This window comes from Ambystoma mexicanum, chromosome 14, assembly GCF_040938575.1.
Source record: "Ambystoma mexicanum isolate Mex_15411 chromosome 14, UKY_AmexF1_1, whole genome shotgun sequence".
In the NCBI taxonomy this organism is placed as follows: domain Eukaryota; kingdom Metazoa; phylum Chordata; class Amphibia; order Caudata; family Ambystomatidae; genus Ambystoma; species Ambystoma mexicanum.
Genome location: NC_090940.1, coordinates 595,410,339 through 595,430,578, shown reverse-complemented (window position 1 = coordinate 595,430,578; position 20,240 = coordinate 595,410,339). Strand labels below are relative to the sequence as shown.

General features: G+C 45.1%; 1 protein-coding gene across 2 annotated transcripts in view; it reads left to right on the top strand.

The window, feature by feature from the left end:
- The window catches only part of PTPN21 (protein tyrosine phosphatase non-receptor type 21), a 308,385-nt gene that overhangs the window by 97,267 nt on the left and 190,878 nt on the right, over window positions 1-20,240 (top strand). For both annotated transcript variants that reach the window (XM_069637952.1, XM_069637951.1), the window contains exons 7-8: window positions 5,092-5,179; window positions 12,990-13,078. In XM_069637952.1, coding sequence (XP_069494053.1) covers window positions 5,092-5,179; window positions 12,990-13,078 — 177 coding nt within the window. The remainder of the gene's footprint in view (window positions 1-5,091; window positions 5,180-12,989; window positions 13,079-20,240) is intronic.

Here is a 20,240-nt window from a genome sequence, read left to right as displayed (position 1 = left end):
ATTTAAAACCTGTAAGGGAAGAAGCACTGCCACAGCCAATAGGTTCAGAAGGAGGCCTTTAGGGAGCCAGGACAGCCAACCTGAGTGGGCAAAGTCAAAGTTCTAAGGCTCTTCATCTTAGAAATATGTTCTTAAATAGCGGTGTTCAAAGGAGAAATCACAGCAACTCAAGAGGAGTCACTTTTAGGAAGCACAAGCTGTAAGGCCAATGCAGGTAAATTGAGGTCAACTTACTGTAGGGTTACAGCGCACTCCCAAAGATCGGCAGCACTCCAAATGGCAAAAAGATAAAATACCCCAAGCCCACAGTACCTTGAAAATGAAGAAAGTGATCCAGCTGGTTGCCTTCACGATGCAATGCAGTAGACCCTTGTTCCCGGTCCTAAATCTTGGTGACGAAAGGGGGGGGACGTCTGGCGGGCTCCTGCGGCAGCACTCAAGTGGAAGACTCAGCAGCAATGTATTTCCGTCGATTCAGCGGCTGTTTGTGGGTTTGGCACCTTTTTATCAGCGCCAATGAAGAACGAAAAGCTCTGGTTAGGATTTCCTTGATTCCCTCGGTCCTGGACTCTGGTGAGGGTACTCTGGACGTGTAGTTCTTGCTTCTGTAGGGTCCTATGGATGCCCACAAAGATCTGGCCGGATTTGGACTTCGGAAGAAAATGCACTCACAAGTGGTCGAGGTACCCCTGGTATTGGGCTTCTGCACCCTTGGAAAGTCGTAGCAAGTCAGGGGTTGCACCAAAATAGTTTCTCGAGGCTAGTTGGTCCCATCAGCCTAAGGGAGGAAGTTGTCCTTTATGGGTCTTCCCTGTCGATTCGAAAACTGGGTCAGCACAGCTGCAGGGCTTCACCTGGCACTTTGCAGTCCAGGAGGTTGCTGCTGGTGTCTTCTCTCATCTTCTGCTTCGGATGTTGTCCGCCAGTGGTCGACTCTGCTCTTGGTCCCCACAATGTCACTTTTTATGCAGGTTCCCATTATTTCACAGCCATAGGCTGTCAATCACACAGCAGGCTTGCTGTCCTCCAGGACAGCCAGATGGCCAATTGGAACTGGTTTCACTCAGGCACACCTAGAGACAAAGGACAGGGAAGTTCCGGGACCCTTTCTCACTTCCTGCCTTTCCAGACGCACTGGAGCCTGGGTGGGCTTCAGGCCCGAAGCCTGCCAAAGGCAAAACTACACACATGACTCAAACCTGATGTAAACAGAGTAAGAGCCCAGAAGAAACTAACAAGAAATGTCAAAAAAAGAAGACCGGGCCATTTTGTGAAAATGGTCACCCTTTGGTGCAGCACTGCAGCTGAGGTATCAGCCTGCAGATACATGTCACTAGGTAGTAAAAAAGAAACCACTGCCACCAGCCATTCAAGTAAGTTAGTGTAACAAAATGTTACGTGAGGAATGGGTGGTGAGTGCTGGACCCATAAAGTAAAGGTAAATAAGACAGGTGTCATCTTACTATTCTTGGGAACAGTAGTTCACCCAAGAAAATGTAGTTCAACATTAAGAGAAGTCCAAGGGACTCCTCAGTGGCACTGCACAAAAGGTGCTGTGTGTCACAATGCAAAAGCAGAGGCCTATGGGGTTTTCCAGACTCCATAAACAGTAAGCAAAATTGAAATTTATAGTCAGGAAAACACATGAGTGAGTGAGTAAACGGTCCCACTCACTCAAGAGAAAAAAATTAAAAAGCCCTGAGTCTAGCAAAAAAGCTGGCGGTCTCTAAGGTTAAAGCGAATTGGCACAGAAATTAACATTCTCGGTAACAGTTACAAAAAGTCATTACTTACCTTAGATATTTTCTGCCATTCTGAAAAGTATATATAGGATTTACTTATCTTGAATAACCTGTGTGCTGCCTTAAATAAGTATTCTCTAAGTCCTACTTTCCTTAGAATCTGTCTCGCCATTCTAACAGAAATGAAATAGGTTAACTTGCTCACCTGTGAATTGGGTTCCCCTCTTCCTAAAAGTAATGCTGCTGGTTTCACTTTATTATTCCTGTTCGGATAAATGTATGAGTGCCCCCAATTGGGTCATGCTTCTCCTGACTTGCTGTTAGCCTGTCCAGAACAAGTCTGCCTAGGTCATACTTACCTTTTAGGTTGCTTTTCGCTCCTTACACATGCATTTAAAGGTTTTACTTAATTTGCATAGCTGTGTGCCATCCAAAAAGTTAACAAGTTATTGCTTCCCTTAGTCTGTGAACTGAAAAGCAACTGTAATTGAATATTACACCCCACGGTCCAACTCCCCTAGAATAACTGTGTTATCCTGAATCAGAGTTATAGGTTTTTACTGTCCCTAGAATAAATGATCCACTATTCTGAAAAGTGTATTGCCCAGTTAACTTGTTATGTGATTTCTTGCTGACCGTCACGATACAACTGATAGGGTCTGCTTCCCTGTATTACTGTAAGTAATCCAAAAGTAACTATTGGTTTTCACTTCCCTAGAACTACTGTTAGGTGTTCCAAATAAGGTGATATGCTTTGGTCTGTGCTCCTTCAAGCAGTGTTATGTTTTTCTATAATGAGTTGATATGATCTGGTATAGTACTTATTTCCCCCAAGATTTATCTGGGCCTACTTGTATTTAAATAAACCATTTATTTTTTACAATACATAGTGTTTTGTGTTTCTTTTGACCATTTGAATTACCATTACTTTTGACTGATTCGACGGCCCTCTCCCCTCCTAAGATAAGCCTGGCTGCTCTGTCTACGCTATCACGAACCCGGGTGGTACAGCCTTCTACCAAGAGTGGAGTCTTGTACTGTCTCAGTTGTCTGGGTTTGATGAAGTCCGACAGGACTTCAGAACAAACTGTCCTAACAACCCACCTGGGACTTTATCAGGTTTTGTGGCAGAGAGAACTGTGCTGTACCCGGCTTAAGGCCTGGAGGGAAATGGATCTGTGCATTGTGATGAAGCCAATGGATTCCTCACTTAACCCCTTCCTAAAGTCTCCTCCCAGGTGGCCAGAGAAAGGCAGACTCATCCTGACCTTGGCGTGGTGTTCTGCGGGAGGATCACCTGGGAGGAGAAAAGGCCAAGGGCAGTGAGAGGAATCTGTGGGGCGAGACACTATATTTGGCCTCCTATAAGGAAGACATATCACAAATGCTGAAGCATATAATGGATTGTTGTCATAATAATATATGGCTTATTGCAAAATATTGACGCAGGCAAAAAGTTTGAATTTGGTAACCTTGGAAAAGTGCTAATTTTTAGGCCCAAAGGCATAATTACTTTGTCATGGTTAATGCATTAAAATAGCTGCTTGACACTTTCACAGGCAGTCTAGCCATTGTGCTTCAGCTATTACTCCCATATCTTCCACTTATGGCTTTTGCTAATCTGGCACATCACGTCTGTATGCCTCTATGCGCTTTAGCTTTGTGGTGTGGCTTGTGTGTATAGCCTCAAGCCAACGTTATCTAAACCCCACTTACTGCCTTGACAGTCAAATTTGACGAGTGGGCATCAGTTTCTTAATCATTTGTCTTGATCTTAGAAAGTTCCCGGCAGGGCCATTTCCCATTGACCTTTGATGCATTTCAGGAATAAGCAGTGCAGAAGTCAATCATGGTCTGTGATCTCCCCAAAACTATAATTGTTTTTGCTCCCAAAATGGAGCCAGTCCACCATCAAAAACAAAGTGGTCGGGAAGGCTGTTTTTTCCATAGGCTTGTATGGATTTTTCAGAAATGACCCTGCACGCTTGTCAATCAGAGCTTAATTTAAGTGTACTTGTGCAATAAATCTTAGCCAGCCAAAAAGAGAAAAGACATACGGCCTCTTTACAAGTCTGCCTGTCCAGAATTAAGGGTGCCAGTAGCAACATACCATCACCCATTCCGGACCGGAAGACTACAACTGTGCCTGCCGGTGCCCAGCAGAGCTTGACCTGCCGGGCACATCGGCCCGGGTAGGCACAGTTTTTGCAGAACCACCAGCACCGTCTCCCACTCACATAGAGTTGGATAGGAATGGGGACGTACACTTTCCGCCACCTGAGAATGTAATGTTGGTGGCACTGGGATCTCAGGCGGTGGAAACAGTGTTACGGGTTGGCGGCAACTAACAAGTGGCACCGGCGGGTTACCGCCAACCTCATAATGAGGCACATAGTCGTCCAATTGCTCTACGTACGTTTTTGACATGAGGCCTCCAGCGTTAATTTCCTGTTGACATTTGGCACACACTTTCTATAGGATTACAATGTAATTCTGAAAATGAAAGGGCCACCTGAAGGACATTGCAAAAACAATAGCTTACTCATGCATTGTCCAACTGTTAATTTACAAAATGGGCAATTATCAAAAATTTGATTACAATGGATTTTGTTTACTGGGGGATTTCAGTTCACTGCCAAATTCCTCAAGGACCATCACTTTAGAATGTAAACCACGATTTCAGATTGTATTAAATGAGCCCAGTATTCACTTAATCCTTTTCAAACAACACAATATATTGGTAAAATGTAGCCTCATACTATTTTTGATTCTGAGTACTCCTTTTGTATAAGAATTGTAGATGAGGCTTTTTGAGTGTGCAGACCACAGACCTAATTTCTGTTGGCACAAAACAAGGAGCAGTGCATTTTCACATGTCATTGTGTGTATTCTGCGTTACGTGTTTGAGAAATGCATTATAAACTTAATAGAGCATTACCACCGATGACAAACATCTGTGTGTTTTCTGAAGCCGTCATGCATTTCAACAGTGGCAAATGTTATGTAACAGATTCACATGTTTGTGTGTTGCAATTAAAGTTTGGCCAACCATACGCTAATTCATTCACATGTGCTTCTGTCTCTGGGATGCAGCTAAAACTCTATAGTGTAGAATTCACAGATGTTCAGGTTTACATAGCTTGCCTTGGTTTGTAAAACATTTAACGCAGGCCTATGCCTACAACATGCAATACCATTGCTAAGCACTATATCAAACATTTACGTGATTTGTTTGTGCAGTGCAGTTTAAGAATTTGTGATAATGACTTCATTTAAACTCGGGGGGGGGGGGGGGGGGGAGGGGGGAACCAATGACTGGAAATTAAAAATGACTTGTGTTCCTTTGAAGAGGCCTTGGCCCACCGGAGACAGAAATGTTATACATGCAAGAGGTCGAGAGAATGGAAGGCTATGGCGAAGAAAGCTACCCTGCAAAGGTAAATATTTCATTCACCTTTCCAACGATGGCTTGCAATGTGATATGGCAGGGTTAAAAAAAAGCACTATATTATCTGTAGGAGCTATTTTTCATTGCATTCTGAAATTTACAATGTTTTAAAGGTCCTAATAATAATAAAACCATGCAAGACGTACCTGTACACTTGATGAACAAACACTACGTTGGGGTTGACGGATACATTAGGGGACTATAGGGAATGTAAAGTGTTCGGAAAAGCCAAGCATTTTAGTCTTGCGCTATGCTTAAAGTGTGCGAGGTACCTTTCAAGACTTGCGGGCTCTATAAACGTTCAAGTTTCCTTTGGCGCATTTAGTGGTAGCTGTTAGGCAAGATGTTCTTTTTGCTGCTTTCCTCCCATAGACTTCTGCAGGACATGACACCTTTCTTTTTGCTCTGTTTTGAAACCTGTGCGGACGTAGTACAAGTAAATAAAGCCTTCTGTGGAACTGCCTTCCTTTGTGCTCATGTTAATGTAGAGGCTGATCAGTCCATAAGGTAATCCGTGCCGAGAGGCTGTGTCTCTCTTTGTGGATTTCTTGTATTGTCACAATTGCACACATCACCCTAAACTGAAGTGCAGTTAGGATGCTTTGTATCCTTCTAACCTTTTCTGCAATGCTTACTTTTCCAGTTTGCCTAGGCAGAGCTGGTGTCCGAAGTTATTTTTCTACTTTTTACTCGTGCACATTTGCATTTACTGCAAAAGGCTACCAAAGGAGGCTAGCACCCTAAAATAACCATGCCACAATGTGTTCTCTTGCCCTTTGGCCATATTGTTGTTTGATCTTCTTCCTCCCTTCGCAGGTCTGAAAATGCGATCTATCTATAATGCCCTATACCATGCTGCTTTCAAGGCTAAATATGCAGTTTGTGTGTGAGCCTGGATGTGTGGGCTGGTCCCTGAATCCTGGTGCCTGAATGTCTGTTGCTGGACAGATGTTATGACAGTAGCTATTGTGAGAAACCAGAAGGTGTCTCACCAGCTAGTCCCCGCGAATCTCTCTCTCTCAGGTGGCCAGGGCACGCCCATCGCCTTTGGATCCAGACCCTAGGGGTGGACCAGTGCGGGAGGATCACCGGATCACCTAGGTGAGGGGTCTTCAGGGACAGGGAGTGGGCCGCCCGATGCGCGACGTGGTATCCCTCCCCCTGTAACACGTTTACCCATCCTACCAGGTAGGATACGTGGGAATTACCCCTTCTTTCCCTTCTCCAACACTTCCACATGGACCGCCCATTCTGGGAGAAAATAGACTCGCACCCGAGCAGTATACCTGACCTGTCCCGCTACTATTGTCAGGCGAAGTCAAGGCAATTACTGACAATCACTCACATCTAACTTCCATTAAACTTCCCCATACGGATAAAAGGCGGAGCACATGAAGGAACAGCAGTTTTGAGACGGTAGCTGAACGAGGACGGCTAACCAAGAGGGGTTCGTAAGGAGGGGATTACCCTGGACCTTTTTGGCAAGAAACTGTACCTTCAAGTCAAGAATTATAAGGCCAGGAAACCAGACTGAAGAATCCTGCATTGTGTGTCGGAGATACCGAAGGCTCTCCTGTGTAACAGACCAAGGCGGGTAGGAGCAGCAGTCGCTGGGGTATTGTCCTTGGCTCCAAGAACAAAGAGGCGCAAGAGAGATCAACACAGCCGGTGAGTTAGGGAGACCGATGCAAGACCGGTCTGTGTTGAAGTCAAGGTTGCAAGCAGCAACATTATATAACGAGCGCTGGAACGCACATTGTTAAACGTGTGAGATGAAAGACGTGAGTAAAGCTTAATTGCTGATGAATATTTGAAGTTGAGAAGGAAAGGTATGATACCACTGACCGAATGGTCTGGCACCATGAATGTGCTCAATCGAAGGTCTCTGTAAGATATCCCGCCAAGAGAAACAAAAGTAGAATATTGATGAGAACATTGTGTGAAGTGAATCGAAATGGTCCTGTAACAATTTAAGCAAAACCCATCGCACATTCGAAAGTCTTCGATTTTGATATCAAGAGGATCCAAGCCTGAACGATGGAGATCAATGTTGGAGCCCGAACTAGAGAGACCAAGAGTTAACATTGTGGTAAAAAAGGGGCCCAAGCCTGAAGGAGGGAGAGCCATGATGAACACTGGAAGCGAGAACTTGGGCGTGTGAAAATCCTGAGGAATGGAACTTTGATACATGTTTGTTTTACGACAGGCCCTCTGCAGTAAGAGACTGTAATTGTAAAAGAGACTGTTGGGGAGAATTCTCAGAAATGTGCTAATTCCCTTCTACCATAGAGACCCCCAGCTCTTTTGCTGGACTTACGGAGTTTAAAATTTTCATCTTGGAGAGAGTGAGACCTTTTTCCCACTCTCTCATGTATTTTGTTTTGATTTGAACCCTGTTTTTTTTCGTTTTGGAGTCTGACAAACTCCATAGGCATAATCTTTTTACATAGTGACACACAGCACCCTCAGTGCAGTGCCACAGAGAAATCCTTTGGATTTCTGCTAAGGTCTAAATACCTTCTCTTTGAAACTACGGTTTCTAAGAGAAGGTAAGTGAAATTTACTTTACTTATTTTTTCTATTTGTATTTTGCAATAGAGAGCTAGAGGGGTTACTTAGTATCCCCTTTGTCTACCTTCTCATGTAACGTTTTTATGTTGCCCTTTCTACAATTAATGGCTGGTGGCAGTGGTTTACATTTTCCTATCATTGTGTTTTTACCGCGGGCTGCATTTCCACCGGCAGTAAAGCACCCAAGGGTGCAATTTTTGTCAATGCCATTTCTTAGTGGAAAGGTCCTTCTTGAGATTTACTCTGTGCGCCAAACCAGGTTTGGTCCCTTTGTTTGTTTTGTCTTTGGCGGGATTCACGAGTGAAGCCCGCCTTTGGCTCCAGGGTGTCTGGCGGGGGCAGGAAGTGAGGGAGGTTCCCGAAACTACCTTAGCTCAGTCTCCTAGGAGACAGAAATGCACACCTAGGTGATTGGCCAGCTGGCTGTCCGGCAAGGACAACCAACCTGCTGGGTGAGTGACAGCTAGTCTGGAATGATTGGGAGAAACCTGCATAAAAGGCGAGTCTTTTTGGCTTGGAAGGCAGAGTCGACCACTGGACGAAGGAATCCGAAGAAGAACTTGGAAGAGCGCCTGCTGCAACTCCTGGACTGTTGGTTTGCCCGGTGAAGCCCTGCGGCTGTGCTGAAGCTCCAAATTCGCCTCAACTAGAGAAGCCATGCAAGGACCACTTCTCCCCTTGAGTTGGGGGGACCAATCGACTCCAAAGTAAGCCACCTGGACATCCTCTTGAAGCTGGTTGAATTTCCACTGCAGTTGCTGCTTGAAACCGTAGAGGCAGGGAGAGGCACACCAGTTCATGTGCGTTGCTTGGAAGTTGGCCGAGAGCTCCAGGAAGATCCTGCAGACTCCCAGGAAGCAGTACTGACCAACCCTGAGCCACCTCAACAGAGTGCTGGACCCCAGATGCAAGGAAAGCCCATCTCGACAGCTAAGTGTCCGCAGTGTTGCCATTTGCTTAGATGCGAGGAGCTGAAACCGCGACATGCCATTGAATAGAAGTTGGACCTTTTCTGTCGCTGACCGTCCCATTGCAGTGCAGGAGTCCTCCAGACGTCCTCCCTCTTGTCGCCACGACTGAGGCCCAGGAACACAGGATCTGCAGAGCTGCTCAGGAACAGAAGCTAGCCAAAGCCCTTTTCTTCTACCCAAAGGTACTGTACAGTCTAATAGAACTTCCCTCTTGTTGTGTAACCTCACTTGTTCTCGGTTGAGACTTGTCTTGGTTGCTGTTGTAGAGTTGCTATCGGCTTTTTTACCTCACAAGCCTGATCAGCTGGTGGCGCTGCTTTGATTCTTCTTTTCCTACAAAGACTTCTGAAAAATTGTGCAAGACTGTTCACCTACCTGCAAGAAGTGCTTCAGCTCACCTAGACTTTTGCCCAATTGATTTTGGCCTAGCCTGGCTCCCTGAATGACTCTTCTTCCCTCTGACATTGTGTTTTTCCTTCCTTCCAGGAAGGGGTTAACTAACGTTGCATTGGGGGGGTTCAAAAGTACTTTCCTGCTTTTTTTTATACATACTCCTCATTATTACTGTAAATGCAACAGTGATGTATTAATGTCCACAGTGTCCTAGTTATTTAAGTGACCTGAGGGTGTAGGAAGTGTCTGTGTGCCATCCCAAATGGGTATTTGCTGATTAGACAATCTTAGTGTGTATTTTGAGTGTATATTTTGGAGTGTATTTGTGTTACTATGATATTGCCCCTTAAAAAGAAGGCTTCCTTAAACTGACTGTTAAATAAATTAACAATTGTTTAATCAAGAAACCTTGTGTGTAAGAGTGTATTGCAATACTTGTTACTGTGAATCTCTGTGTAACTCCCCTACAGATCACATTGACCCCTCTTGAGATGAGCCTGGCTGCTCAACACACTACCAACCAGGTGTATTTTGATGCCTTGGAGGATAGCTCAGCGGCAACGTGTTCGCCTTGGAAGCAAGACGACACAAAGCAACACCGGTTCGATCCCCGGGTCCGCGCTTAGAAACCTCTGGGTATTTAAGCGCGTTATAAATATGCAACTAAGACAAAAAACAATTACGTAACAAAACAATCCTGTAATAGCGCCTCGCGGGCTGTGTGAGCGCTTTTAAAAATATAAATGAATACAGTATACCAAAGGTTGGGTTCCTATTGGCAGGAGGTCATGGTTGTTGTAGTGCACCCAAAGGGTACTGCATACAATCTTGCCTAACAAACCCTCTGCCATGTGGCTTCAAGGGCAGTCAAGCCGCACCCAGTAGAACACTGGGCAGCTGCCGACAGTCTGCACAGACTTCATGGCTCATCCACTGGTAAGGTTTGCAGCTCCATCACTTGCCTTATACTGCAGATCCAACTCTAGGCAGCAGGCTTTGCACTGCATGTGACCCGTTGAACACACCAGTCTGTAGACATTCTATTACAGGTAACTAATGTTTTCCATGTAGGCAGAGTTGGGGGATAAAATGGCTTTGCTTTTGTATCTGGAAGAATCGCTCTGCTAGAGGCTAAAATTGTTTTGTGCTGCAGCAGGAGCATGTAATGCTGCTTATGTACTTGGGACTTTTGTGATCAAAGAGACCAGGTTGAATATTGCTGCATACTTCTACCCAGTCGTTGCACTTCATCGATTGCGGCAGAAGTTGTTCGCTCCATAAATGCTAATCCAGTCCTGCTCAGCCATGTCATCAAAATCGCACCCATTAATTGTTATTGGTTCTGCAGTTTTAACGAGAATTCTCAGAAATGTGCTAATTCCCTCCACCTTAGAGACCCCCAGCAACTTTGCTGGATTTTGAGGACTTGATTTTTTTTTTAACCTGGAGAGTGAGACCCTTTTTCCCACTCTCATATTTTAGTGTGATTTCTGAGCTTTGTTTCTTTTGGTTATGGAGTCTGACAAACTCCATAGGCATCATCTTTTACATCGTACTACATAGCCCCTTCAGTGCAGTGGCACAGGGAAGTCTTTCAGGCTTTCCCAAGGTTTAAATACCTCTCTCTGGGATAAACTGCTGTTTCCCAGAGCAGTAAAGTGAAATTGACTTTACTTACCATTGTAACTTTCTAGACCCAGCAAGAACGATCTTACAATAGAGTGCTGGAGGGGTTACTTTGTATCCCCTGTGTCTAGACTCCCATGTAACATGTTTTATGTGTAAAAAAGAATGTATCCCACCCAGAATCAAAGAAATCTGAAAAGAAATTTTAGTCCTCACTCAGTGTTACCTATACGAGTGACATCTAGGTTCCGTCAATCTATAAATAATTGAATTGGATGAAGTCTTGGGATAATTGAGCTAATTGGAGAGGAAAGACCCTTTCCTCACTGAATGGCTGGTGGCAGTGGTTACATTCAAACTACCATGGTTTGCATTTACCACGGGCTACGTTCGTGGCTCCGGTAAAGTAACCGCAGGAGCCATCTTTGACAAAATGGTCCCGATCTTCTTTTTTCGCCATGTCTTTGTGGAAAGGTCCTTCCAGAGATTTTCTCTGCGCGCCAAACCAAATTTGGTCTCTTTGATCATTTTGCCTTTGGCTGGCTTCAGGAGTGAAACCCGCCTCTGGCTCCAGAGTGTCTGTAGTAAGAAGGAAGTGAGGAAGGTGCCCAAATCTCTCTGTGCTTAGTCTCCCAGGAGACCCAAATGCACTCTGTGGTGATTGGCTGGCTGACTGTTCCGGCAAGGACAGCCACCCTGCTGGGTGAGTGACAGCTAGGCTGGAATGAATGGGAGAGTACTAAACAAAAGGCGAGTCTTTTGGCTTGGAAGGCAGTCGACCACTGGACGAAGGAACCGAAGAGCTTGACGAGGACGCCTGCTGCAACTCCTGGACCGTTGGTTTGCCTGGTGAAGCCCTGCTGCAGTGCCGAAACGCCAAGTTTGCATCGACAGAGAATTCCCTGCAAGAACGTCTTCTCCCCTTGAGTTAGTGGGACCAATCGACTCCAAAGTAAGCCACCTGGACATCCATCTTGGAGCTGGTTGAATTTCAGTTGCTGCTGGAAACTGTATAGCCAGGGAGAGGAACACCAGATTGTGTGCATTGCTTTTGAGCTGGCCTAGAGCTTTTGGAAGATCCTCCAGACTCCCATGAAGCAGGACGGACCAAGCCTGAGTCCCCCTCAACAGAGTGCAGGACCATAGAAGCAAGGAAAGTTCATCTCAACAGCCAGGAACCGCGGTGTTGCTATTTGCGGTAGACGCAAGGAGCTGAAACACGAAACAGCCACTGCAAGTGAAGTTTGCCGGTTGCAAGTTTTGACAGTCCCAGTGCATTGCAGGAGTCCCCCGACATCCTCCCTCTTGTTCTCACGACTGAGGCCCAGGAACAGTGAGATCTGCAGGACTGCACAGGAACAGAAGTCATCAGCTGCATCTTTTCTTCATTGCTAAGGTACTGTAAAACAAGTGTAAGAGAACTTAACTCGTACTGTAGAATTACTTGTTACTTCCACAACTCGCAAGTCTAATCAGCTTGTGGCCTTTCATTTGATTCTTCTTTTTATCAAAGACTCCTAAGGACTTCTGCAAAGACTTTTCCATTTACTTACCAGAAGTGCTTCATCCTATACATGACTTTTGCCCATTTACTTTGGCTTAGCCTATCGAATTGTATGACTCTTCTAAGAGGATCTAAAAGTACTTGCCCTGCTTAAGAAGATTTGTTATCTCGTGTTCTAATACCTTTGCCTTTTATCAACTTTTTAGTGTTCTGAATGCCAACAGTAAGATATTAATGTCCCCAGCACCCTTGTTATTGAAGTCACCTGTGGGTGTAGATTGTGTCTGTGGGCCATCCCAAAAGGGCCTTGTCTGATCCAGAAACTCAGTGTACAGTATTGAAGTATATTTGTGTGTTACTATTCTATTGCTCCCTTCTGAAGAAGGCTTTATAACTGATAAATACATGAATAATTGTTTATGCAAGAAACCTTGAGTGTAAGAGTTTATTTGAATACCTGTAACTGTGAATCTTTGTGACTCCACTACTGCTCACATTTCCCCTATTGTGATAAGCCTGGCTGGTCAAGAACTGTGTAGTACAAGCTTATATCAAAGGTTGGGTTGCCTATACCTGTAGTCAGAGTTGTTTGTAGTATCCCCAGAGGGTACTGCATCCAAACTTTGCCTAAAATGCAGTGAAATATTTGAAGAAGTTACATGACTTATTAGTTTGCTGTCTAAATGTTTCTTGCACAGTGCGTTGATGCATTATTCTCCTGTTATTGCCCTCAGGATAGTCGAGGATATGATATCTGCATTGGAGCATGTTTGGATGGCATATTTGTGAAACACAAAAATGGAAGACCTACTGTGGTGTTTTGGTGAGTAAAGTGATCTTGAAAAACATAAGGCTGTGCACTGCGATTTATTTTTAGTTTCATTTTTCATACAGTTGAAACCGTTGTTTTGTGAGTGGCTATGCATGTGTTCTGTTCTGAGGCCGAAACACGACTGGGAATGCTTATGGTCAGGTGCCGGAGGTATGTGACCAATCAGTTCTGGCTGGACTTCCACTTTGGAGTGGCACACATCTCTCACCTTCTGTAGTGGCTTGGTAGCCTAAAAACCGATGGTCTGGAGGGTTGCCCAGAGCTGTGCCCGTGGTTAAGATTAGTTCTAAACCTTCCAGCCATCATAGTTTTGATGTTTCTGTTCAGGCCACTTCCTGGAATACAAATTGTGTGCTGGCCACAGGATGACAGTGTACCTATTCAAATTTAACCGTGCTCCTGAGCATGGGCGGTTTCTAAAGGGGAATTGTTAGACAGTTTACAGTGCTGTAAAGCTGGATGTCCCGGAGTTTACCATTTACCTGAATTAATGGCAACTCAACCATTGCACGGCTAATTCATACACTATCCCATGCAAACACATTTTCAGGTGGTTTGGGGCAGCATGGGAATACTCTATGAAGAATGTAGAATTTTGTGGAATGGGATTCTGCGCTCTTGCTACAGACTAGCTTGAGCGAAACTTGTCCTGTATGGTTGATATTTGTGTAAAATGGCTTATTGTCTTTGATCAAAGGTTGCTGAGTAAGGCAGCATCACTGGTTTCATTTTTTGAGTGCGTCGTCCTCAAGACCTACCTTTTACACAATTAAAGCTGTTCATGGAATATTTGTGGCTTCACCCGACCCTTGGTGCATCCCCTTACGCTTGGCTGTTTCCACGGCCCCTCCCAAGCTTTCCCATACCAGATCAGTTCTGCTTTAAAATAATTGCAATTTGGAGATATGTCGAATCTGCTGATGTTGTTCCTTGTTTCACTCTGGGGAGCGCGTTTGTATAAGAACGACAACGTTCTGATGAAGACACACACACACACACCCCTACACCCCTATACACACACGGTGCAGGAAGGTCGTAGGAAGCTGACCACGTTGCCAAGAGGGGAGCTGCAAGGTCCAGGGCAGGTCCAGAGTGGAAAGACCAGAAGGCAAGCTGGTGGAGAGAAGCCCCTGGTGTCCCTGAAGCGTGTGAAGGAAAGGCAGCGCTGCCCAGAGGAAGATTGAGATTGTGGAGTTCCCGGACGGACTGGAACCCACGACAACGCTGCCTAGAGGTAGGGGAAGCACACAGGCTGGCTGGTGAGAAACTAAAATGGTGCAGTGTTGGGGGGATTTACCAGTTGTATGCTTAATCTCCTCTCCTAGTGAGACCTCTGTTAGGGAGAATTCTTGGAAATGTGTTAATTCCCTCCACCTTGGAGACCCCCAGCAACTTTGCTGGATTTTGAGGACTTGATTTTTTTAACCTGGAAAGTGAGACCCTTTTTCCCACCCCCTCGTGTATTTTAATGTGATTTTTGAACTCTGTTTCTTTTGGTTATGGAGCCTGACAAACTCCATAGGCATCATCTTTTACATTGTGTCACACAGCACCTTCAGTACAGTGGCACAGGGAAGTCTTTCAGATTTCCCAAAGGTTTTAATACCTTCTCTGGGATAAACTACTGTTTTCCAGAGCAGTAAAGTGAAATTGACCTTACTTACATTTGTAACTTTCTAGATCCAGCACACTATCTTACAATGGGTGCTGGAGGTGTTACCAGTATCCCCTTTGTCTAGCTTCTCATGTAACCTTTTTTATGTTACCCTTTCCTCACTGAATGGCTGGTGGCAGTGGTTTCATTTTAACTACTGTGGTGTGCATTTAACGCAGGCTATGGTCGCAGCTGCAGTAAAGCACCCAAGGGTGCAATTTTTGTCAAAATGGCTTCTTTTTTCATCATTTCTTTGTGGAAAGGTCCTTCTTGAGACTTACTCTGCATGCCAAACCAGGTTTGGTCCCTTTGTTCGCTTTTCCTTTTGGCGGGATTCATGAGTGAAGCCCGCCTCTGGCTCCAGGGTGTCTGGGGCGGGCAGTAAGTGAGGGAGGTGCCCGAAACTCCCTGTGCGTAGTCTCCTAGGAGACCCAAATGCACTCTGTAGTGATTGGCAGGCTGACTGTCCGGCAAGGACAGCCATCCTGCTGGGTGACAACAGCTAAGCTGGAATGAATGGGAGAGAACTGAATAAAAGGCGAGGCTTTTGGCTTGGAAGGCAGAGTCGACCACTGGACGAAGGAACCAAAGAAGAACTTGAAGAGGCCGCCTGATGCAACTCCTGGACCATTGGTTTGCCTGGTGAAGCCCTGCAGCTGTGCTGAAACTCCAAATTCGTATTGGCAGAGAAGCCCCTTCAAAGACGACCTCTCCCTTTGAGTTGGTGGGACCAATCAACACCAAAGTAAGTCACCTGGACATCCTCTCAAAACTGTTGAATTTCCACTGCAGTCGCTGCTGAAACCGAATAGCCAGGGAGAGGAACACCAGATCGTGTGCGTTGCTTTTAAGCTGGCCAAGAGCTCCAGGAAGCAGGACTGACTGAGCCTGAGCCCCCCTCAGAGGTCAGAGGACCCCAGATGCAAGGGAAGCCCATCTCGACAGCCAGTTGCTATTTGCGGTAGATGCGAGGAGCTGAATCACTGAAGTGCCACTTGTTTGAAGATTCACCGGTTGCGGCCGGTGACCGTCCCATTGCAGTTTCACTGGGTCGCCAGAAGTCCTCCCTCTTGTCCCCACGACTGAGGGCTAGGAACATCAGTATCTGCAGAGCTGCACAGGAACAGAAGTCATCTGTTACACCTTTCTTCAACCTAAAGGTACTGTAAAGTCTGAGAGAACTTGCCTCTTGTTGTGCCACCTTGCTTGTTCTCGTTGGAGACTTGTCTCGGTTTCTCTTGTAGAGTCGCTTGCAGCTTCTTTACCTCACAAACCTAATTGACTTGCGGCCCTACTGTGAATTCTTCTATTCTGCAAAGACTTTTTAAACATTGTACAAGACTTTCTACAAAGACAAAATGAACAAAGGGACCAAACCTGGTTTGGCATGCAGAGTAAATCTCATGAAGGACCTTTCCACAAAGAAATGGCGAAAAAAGAAGACCGGGCCATTTTGACAAATATTGCCACCCATTGGTTCCTTACCGTGGCTTCGAACGCAGCCCACGGTAAAAGCACACAATGGTAGTCAAAAGTAAGCCACTGCCACCACCCATTCATCGAGGAAAGTCATAAAAATGTTGCATGAGAAGCTAGACAAAGGGGATACTAGTTAACCCCTCCAGCACCCTATGTAAGATGGTGTGTGCTGGGTCTAGAAAGTTACAAATGTAAGTAAAGTCAATTTCACTTTACTGCTCTGGGAAACAGTAGTTTATCCAAGAGAAGGTATTTACCTTTGGGAAATCTGAAAGACTTCCATGTGCCACTGCACTGAAGGTGCTCTGTGAAACAATGTAAAAGAGGATGCCTATGGAGTTTGTCAGACTCAACAACCAAAAGAATCACAGAGTTCAAAATCACATTAAAATACATGAGAGAATGGGAAAAAGGGTCTCCCTCTCTCCAGGTTAAACATTCAGGTCTTCAAAATCCAACTAAGTTGCTGGGGGGTCTCAAAGGCAGAGAGTAATTAGCTCATTTCTGAGAATTCTCCCTAACATCGACAGAGGAGTTCCGAAGAAGACTGCTTCCCTTTGGTTGGTGGGACCAACTAGCCATAAGGCGACCTGCAGAACGAGCCACCTCCCCGACGTGCTGTGACCTTCCAGGGCTGCAAACCGCCAATACCCGGGGACCTCCGACCCAATAGCAGTGCGTAATCTTCCTGTGGACGAATCATCCCAGAACTGGTGAGCTCCAGATGGACCTCCAGAAACAAGATTCCCCCTGCTCAAAGTCCCCCCACCAGGGGGCAGGACTGCAGAATGGAGGCAGATCGACTGGTGTAACCGCTCACAGTTGGAGCTTGTAAAAAGGTGCCAAAACCGCAGACCGAGGTGGGAGTCCGCGGAATTTGTTGCTGAGGGTCCTTTCTTGCACGACATCCCTTCTAGAATCCCTCCTTTCGTGAACGCGAGCAATGAACAGGAGACCGGGTCCATCACTGCTGCATTGGAGAGAATCTAGTTGCATCTTCAATACTGCTGAAATACTGTGGGGCTCAAGGTAGTATGTCCTGTTGGGGAGAATTCTCATTTCTGTGCTAATTCCCTTCAACCTTGGAGACCCCCAGCTCTTTTTCGGGACTTAGGGACTTTTCATTTTAACACTGGAATGAGTGAGCCCTTCTTCTCGCTCTCATGTATTTCGATCTGATTTGGATTATCTGTTTCCTTTGTTTTTGGAGTCTGACAAACTCCATAGGCATCTACTTTTTGTAAAGTGACACACAGCACCTTCAGTGCAGTGTCACAGAGAAATCCCTTAGACTTCTCATAAGGTTTAAATACCTTTTCTTGTGAGAACTACTCTTGCCAAAAATAGTAAAGTGAAATTGACTTTACTTAACTTTTCTCTTCGTAGGTACAGCACACCCAATTTAATGTGGAGTGCAAGGGGGGTTACTTAGTGACCCCTTTTCCTACTTACTCATGTAACATTTTTTATGTTACCCTCACTACTTTAAATGGCTAGTGGCAGTGGTTTATTTTTCCTGCCATTGGGCTTTTCTACCACAGGCTGAATCCTCCGCTGCTGTATAGCACCCATGGGTGACCATTGTGTCAAAATGGCCCTGGTCTTCTTTTTTCACCATTTCATGTTAGTGAGGTCTTTCTTGGGTTTTGCTTTGCATGCCAAACCATGTTTAAACCCTTTGTTCGTTTTTCCTTTGGCAGGCTTCAGTACTGATACCCGCCTCTGGCTCCAGTGTGTCTCGAAGTGAGGGAGGTGCCCGAAACTCTCCTGTACTTTGTCTCCTTGGTTACCTGAATGCACACTGTCCTGATTGGCTGGCTGGCTGGCTGGCTGTCCTTGCAAGACAGCCACGCTGCTGTGTGAGTGAAAGCTAGGCTGTGCATAAATGGGAGAAAACTGCTTAAAAGGAGAGGCTTCTTGGACTGAAGACGGAGTCGACCACTGGGAAGAACAACCCGATGAAGAAGCCGTGAACAAATCTTGCTGCATCCTCCTGGACTGTAGAACTGCCTGATGAAGCCCTGCTGCTTTGCTGAAACTCCTTTTTCTGATCGACAAGAGAAGCTCCGGAGATGATTACTTCTTCCCTTGGGTTATTGGGACCAACTAACCCTGAGACAAACTTGACTGGAAGACCTTCCCCAACAGGCTGTACTACTTTGCTGCTACTGGAACCGAGTGCCAGGGGTCAAGAAACCCGAGTGCAATGTATGTAAGCCGGCCAAAATCTCCAGAAGTCTCCTGAGGATCCTCCAAAAGGACGACTACCCAAGCTCGAGTCACCTCACCAGAGTGCTCTACTCCAGGAGTGAAGAAAGACCAACCTTAGATCTGTGGTGGTGCCGTTTACCAAGTACAGAAACTGCAAAGTACTGCTGATCTGAAGAACGCCCGTAGCTGCCTTTAAATTGCTCTGCAGGAGTCCTCCAGACATCCTCCCTCTTGTCCCCATGACTGAGGCCCAGGAACACAGGATCTGCATCACTGCAACCAGATAGAAGCCAGCTGATCCTCTTCTTCCAACCAAATGTACTGTTCTGACTTTGGGGTACTTACCTCATCGTCTGTAGGTTCCTCTTCTCAGTTGAGACTTGCAGTAGCTGCTTTTGTAGAGTTGATTGCAGCTCTAACTTTCATAAGTGTAACAGCTTGTGGCCCAACAGTGATTTTCTTCAACAAACTCACTAACTTTGTGCAATACTTTTTTTCTATCTAAGGTGCCTCAGCTCCATAGACCTTGCTCCAATTGACTTTGGCTGTCCTGGCTCCCTGCAGACTCTTCTAATCCATTGGCTTTGGTACTTACTGTCCCTCATAAGTGATGCATTGGTTTTAAACTAATATTGCTGGGAAAGGTTTTTATCTAGACTTCATTGGAAGATTTAAAGTGCTCACATGCTCTGAGAACCTGTGTAACCTGTTTCCTTCCTTTAACCTTTAATTTCTATCCACCTCAGAATTTACAAAGTGCAAAAGTTCTATATAAATGCCATTACTGTTCTAGTTGGTGAAGTCACCTCAAGGTGTAGGAAGTCTGTATGAAGCATCTCTAAATAGTATCTACTTGATTTGCCTTAATTCTGGGAGAGTATTTTGAAGTGTATTTTTATTGTTGCACATTGCCCTTTTTAAAAAGTGCCCATTTAAAACTGACCGCTAAATAATTATTTTATTAGAAAACCTGAGTGTAAGTGTTATTTGGATACTTGCATTGGTGAATTTCGATGCTACAGCTCTACAGCTCGCATATACCCCCTCTTGAGAGAAGTCTGGCTGCTCAGTCACACTAACAACTTGTGTAGTACAGACCTATACCAATAAGTGGTTTACCTAATACCAAGATGACAAGGGTTGTGTAGTCTCCCACAGGGTTGCATCAATTCTTGCCTAACTCTTACCCCCAACCAATTTGTCACTCCTGCGTCACTGGAGTGCTGTATCCAGATGTTGAGTGTTCACACATACCCATTGCCCAGGCCTAACAGCTTGTGCACCTATAGGGAGTCCTTTCCAAGGTCCCTGTTAACTTTTTCTTTTCCACTAAAGCATCCTACTTGAAAGCAATTAAAGTTCCTCTAACTTTACCTTTTCTACTGCTGCATATGACTTTGCACCCCTCCTAAGCTGATTTTGAAGAACTCTTAACTAGTTAAGGAATGGACGGCTAAAGTAATAAGAATCATTCAAAAGTAGTATATTGCTGTTACTAGTGTTGAATGATACTTTTTTTTCCCCCTAACAGAACATTGTCTGAGTGACTTTAAGTAGTGAATTGATTTATCATTGAACTTTGTTCATGACTGGTGCAAGCCACTACTATTGAAGCATTTGCCTAATAAAGTGTTGCTTATGTTTTTCATTAATGTTGGTTAGTCTATATAGTATTTATTTACCTTTGCCTTGTGTATGTACATTAAATGTATATCTTCCTATAACTACAAGTGTGTGTGTGTGTGTGTGTGTGTGTGTGTGTATATATAGTTTCTTTGGGCATATCTATTTACAGAGTTCATTGTACTT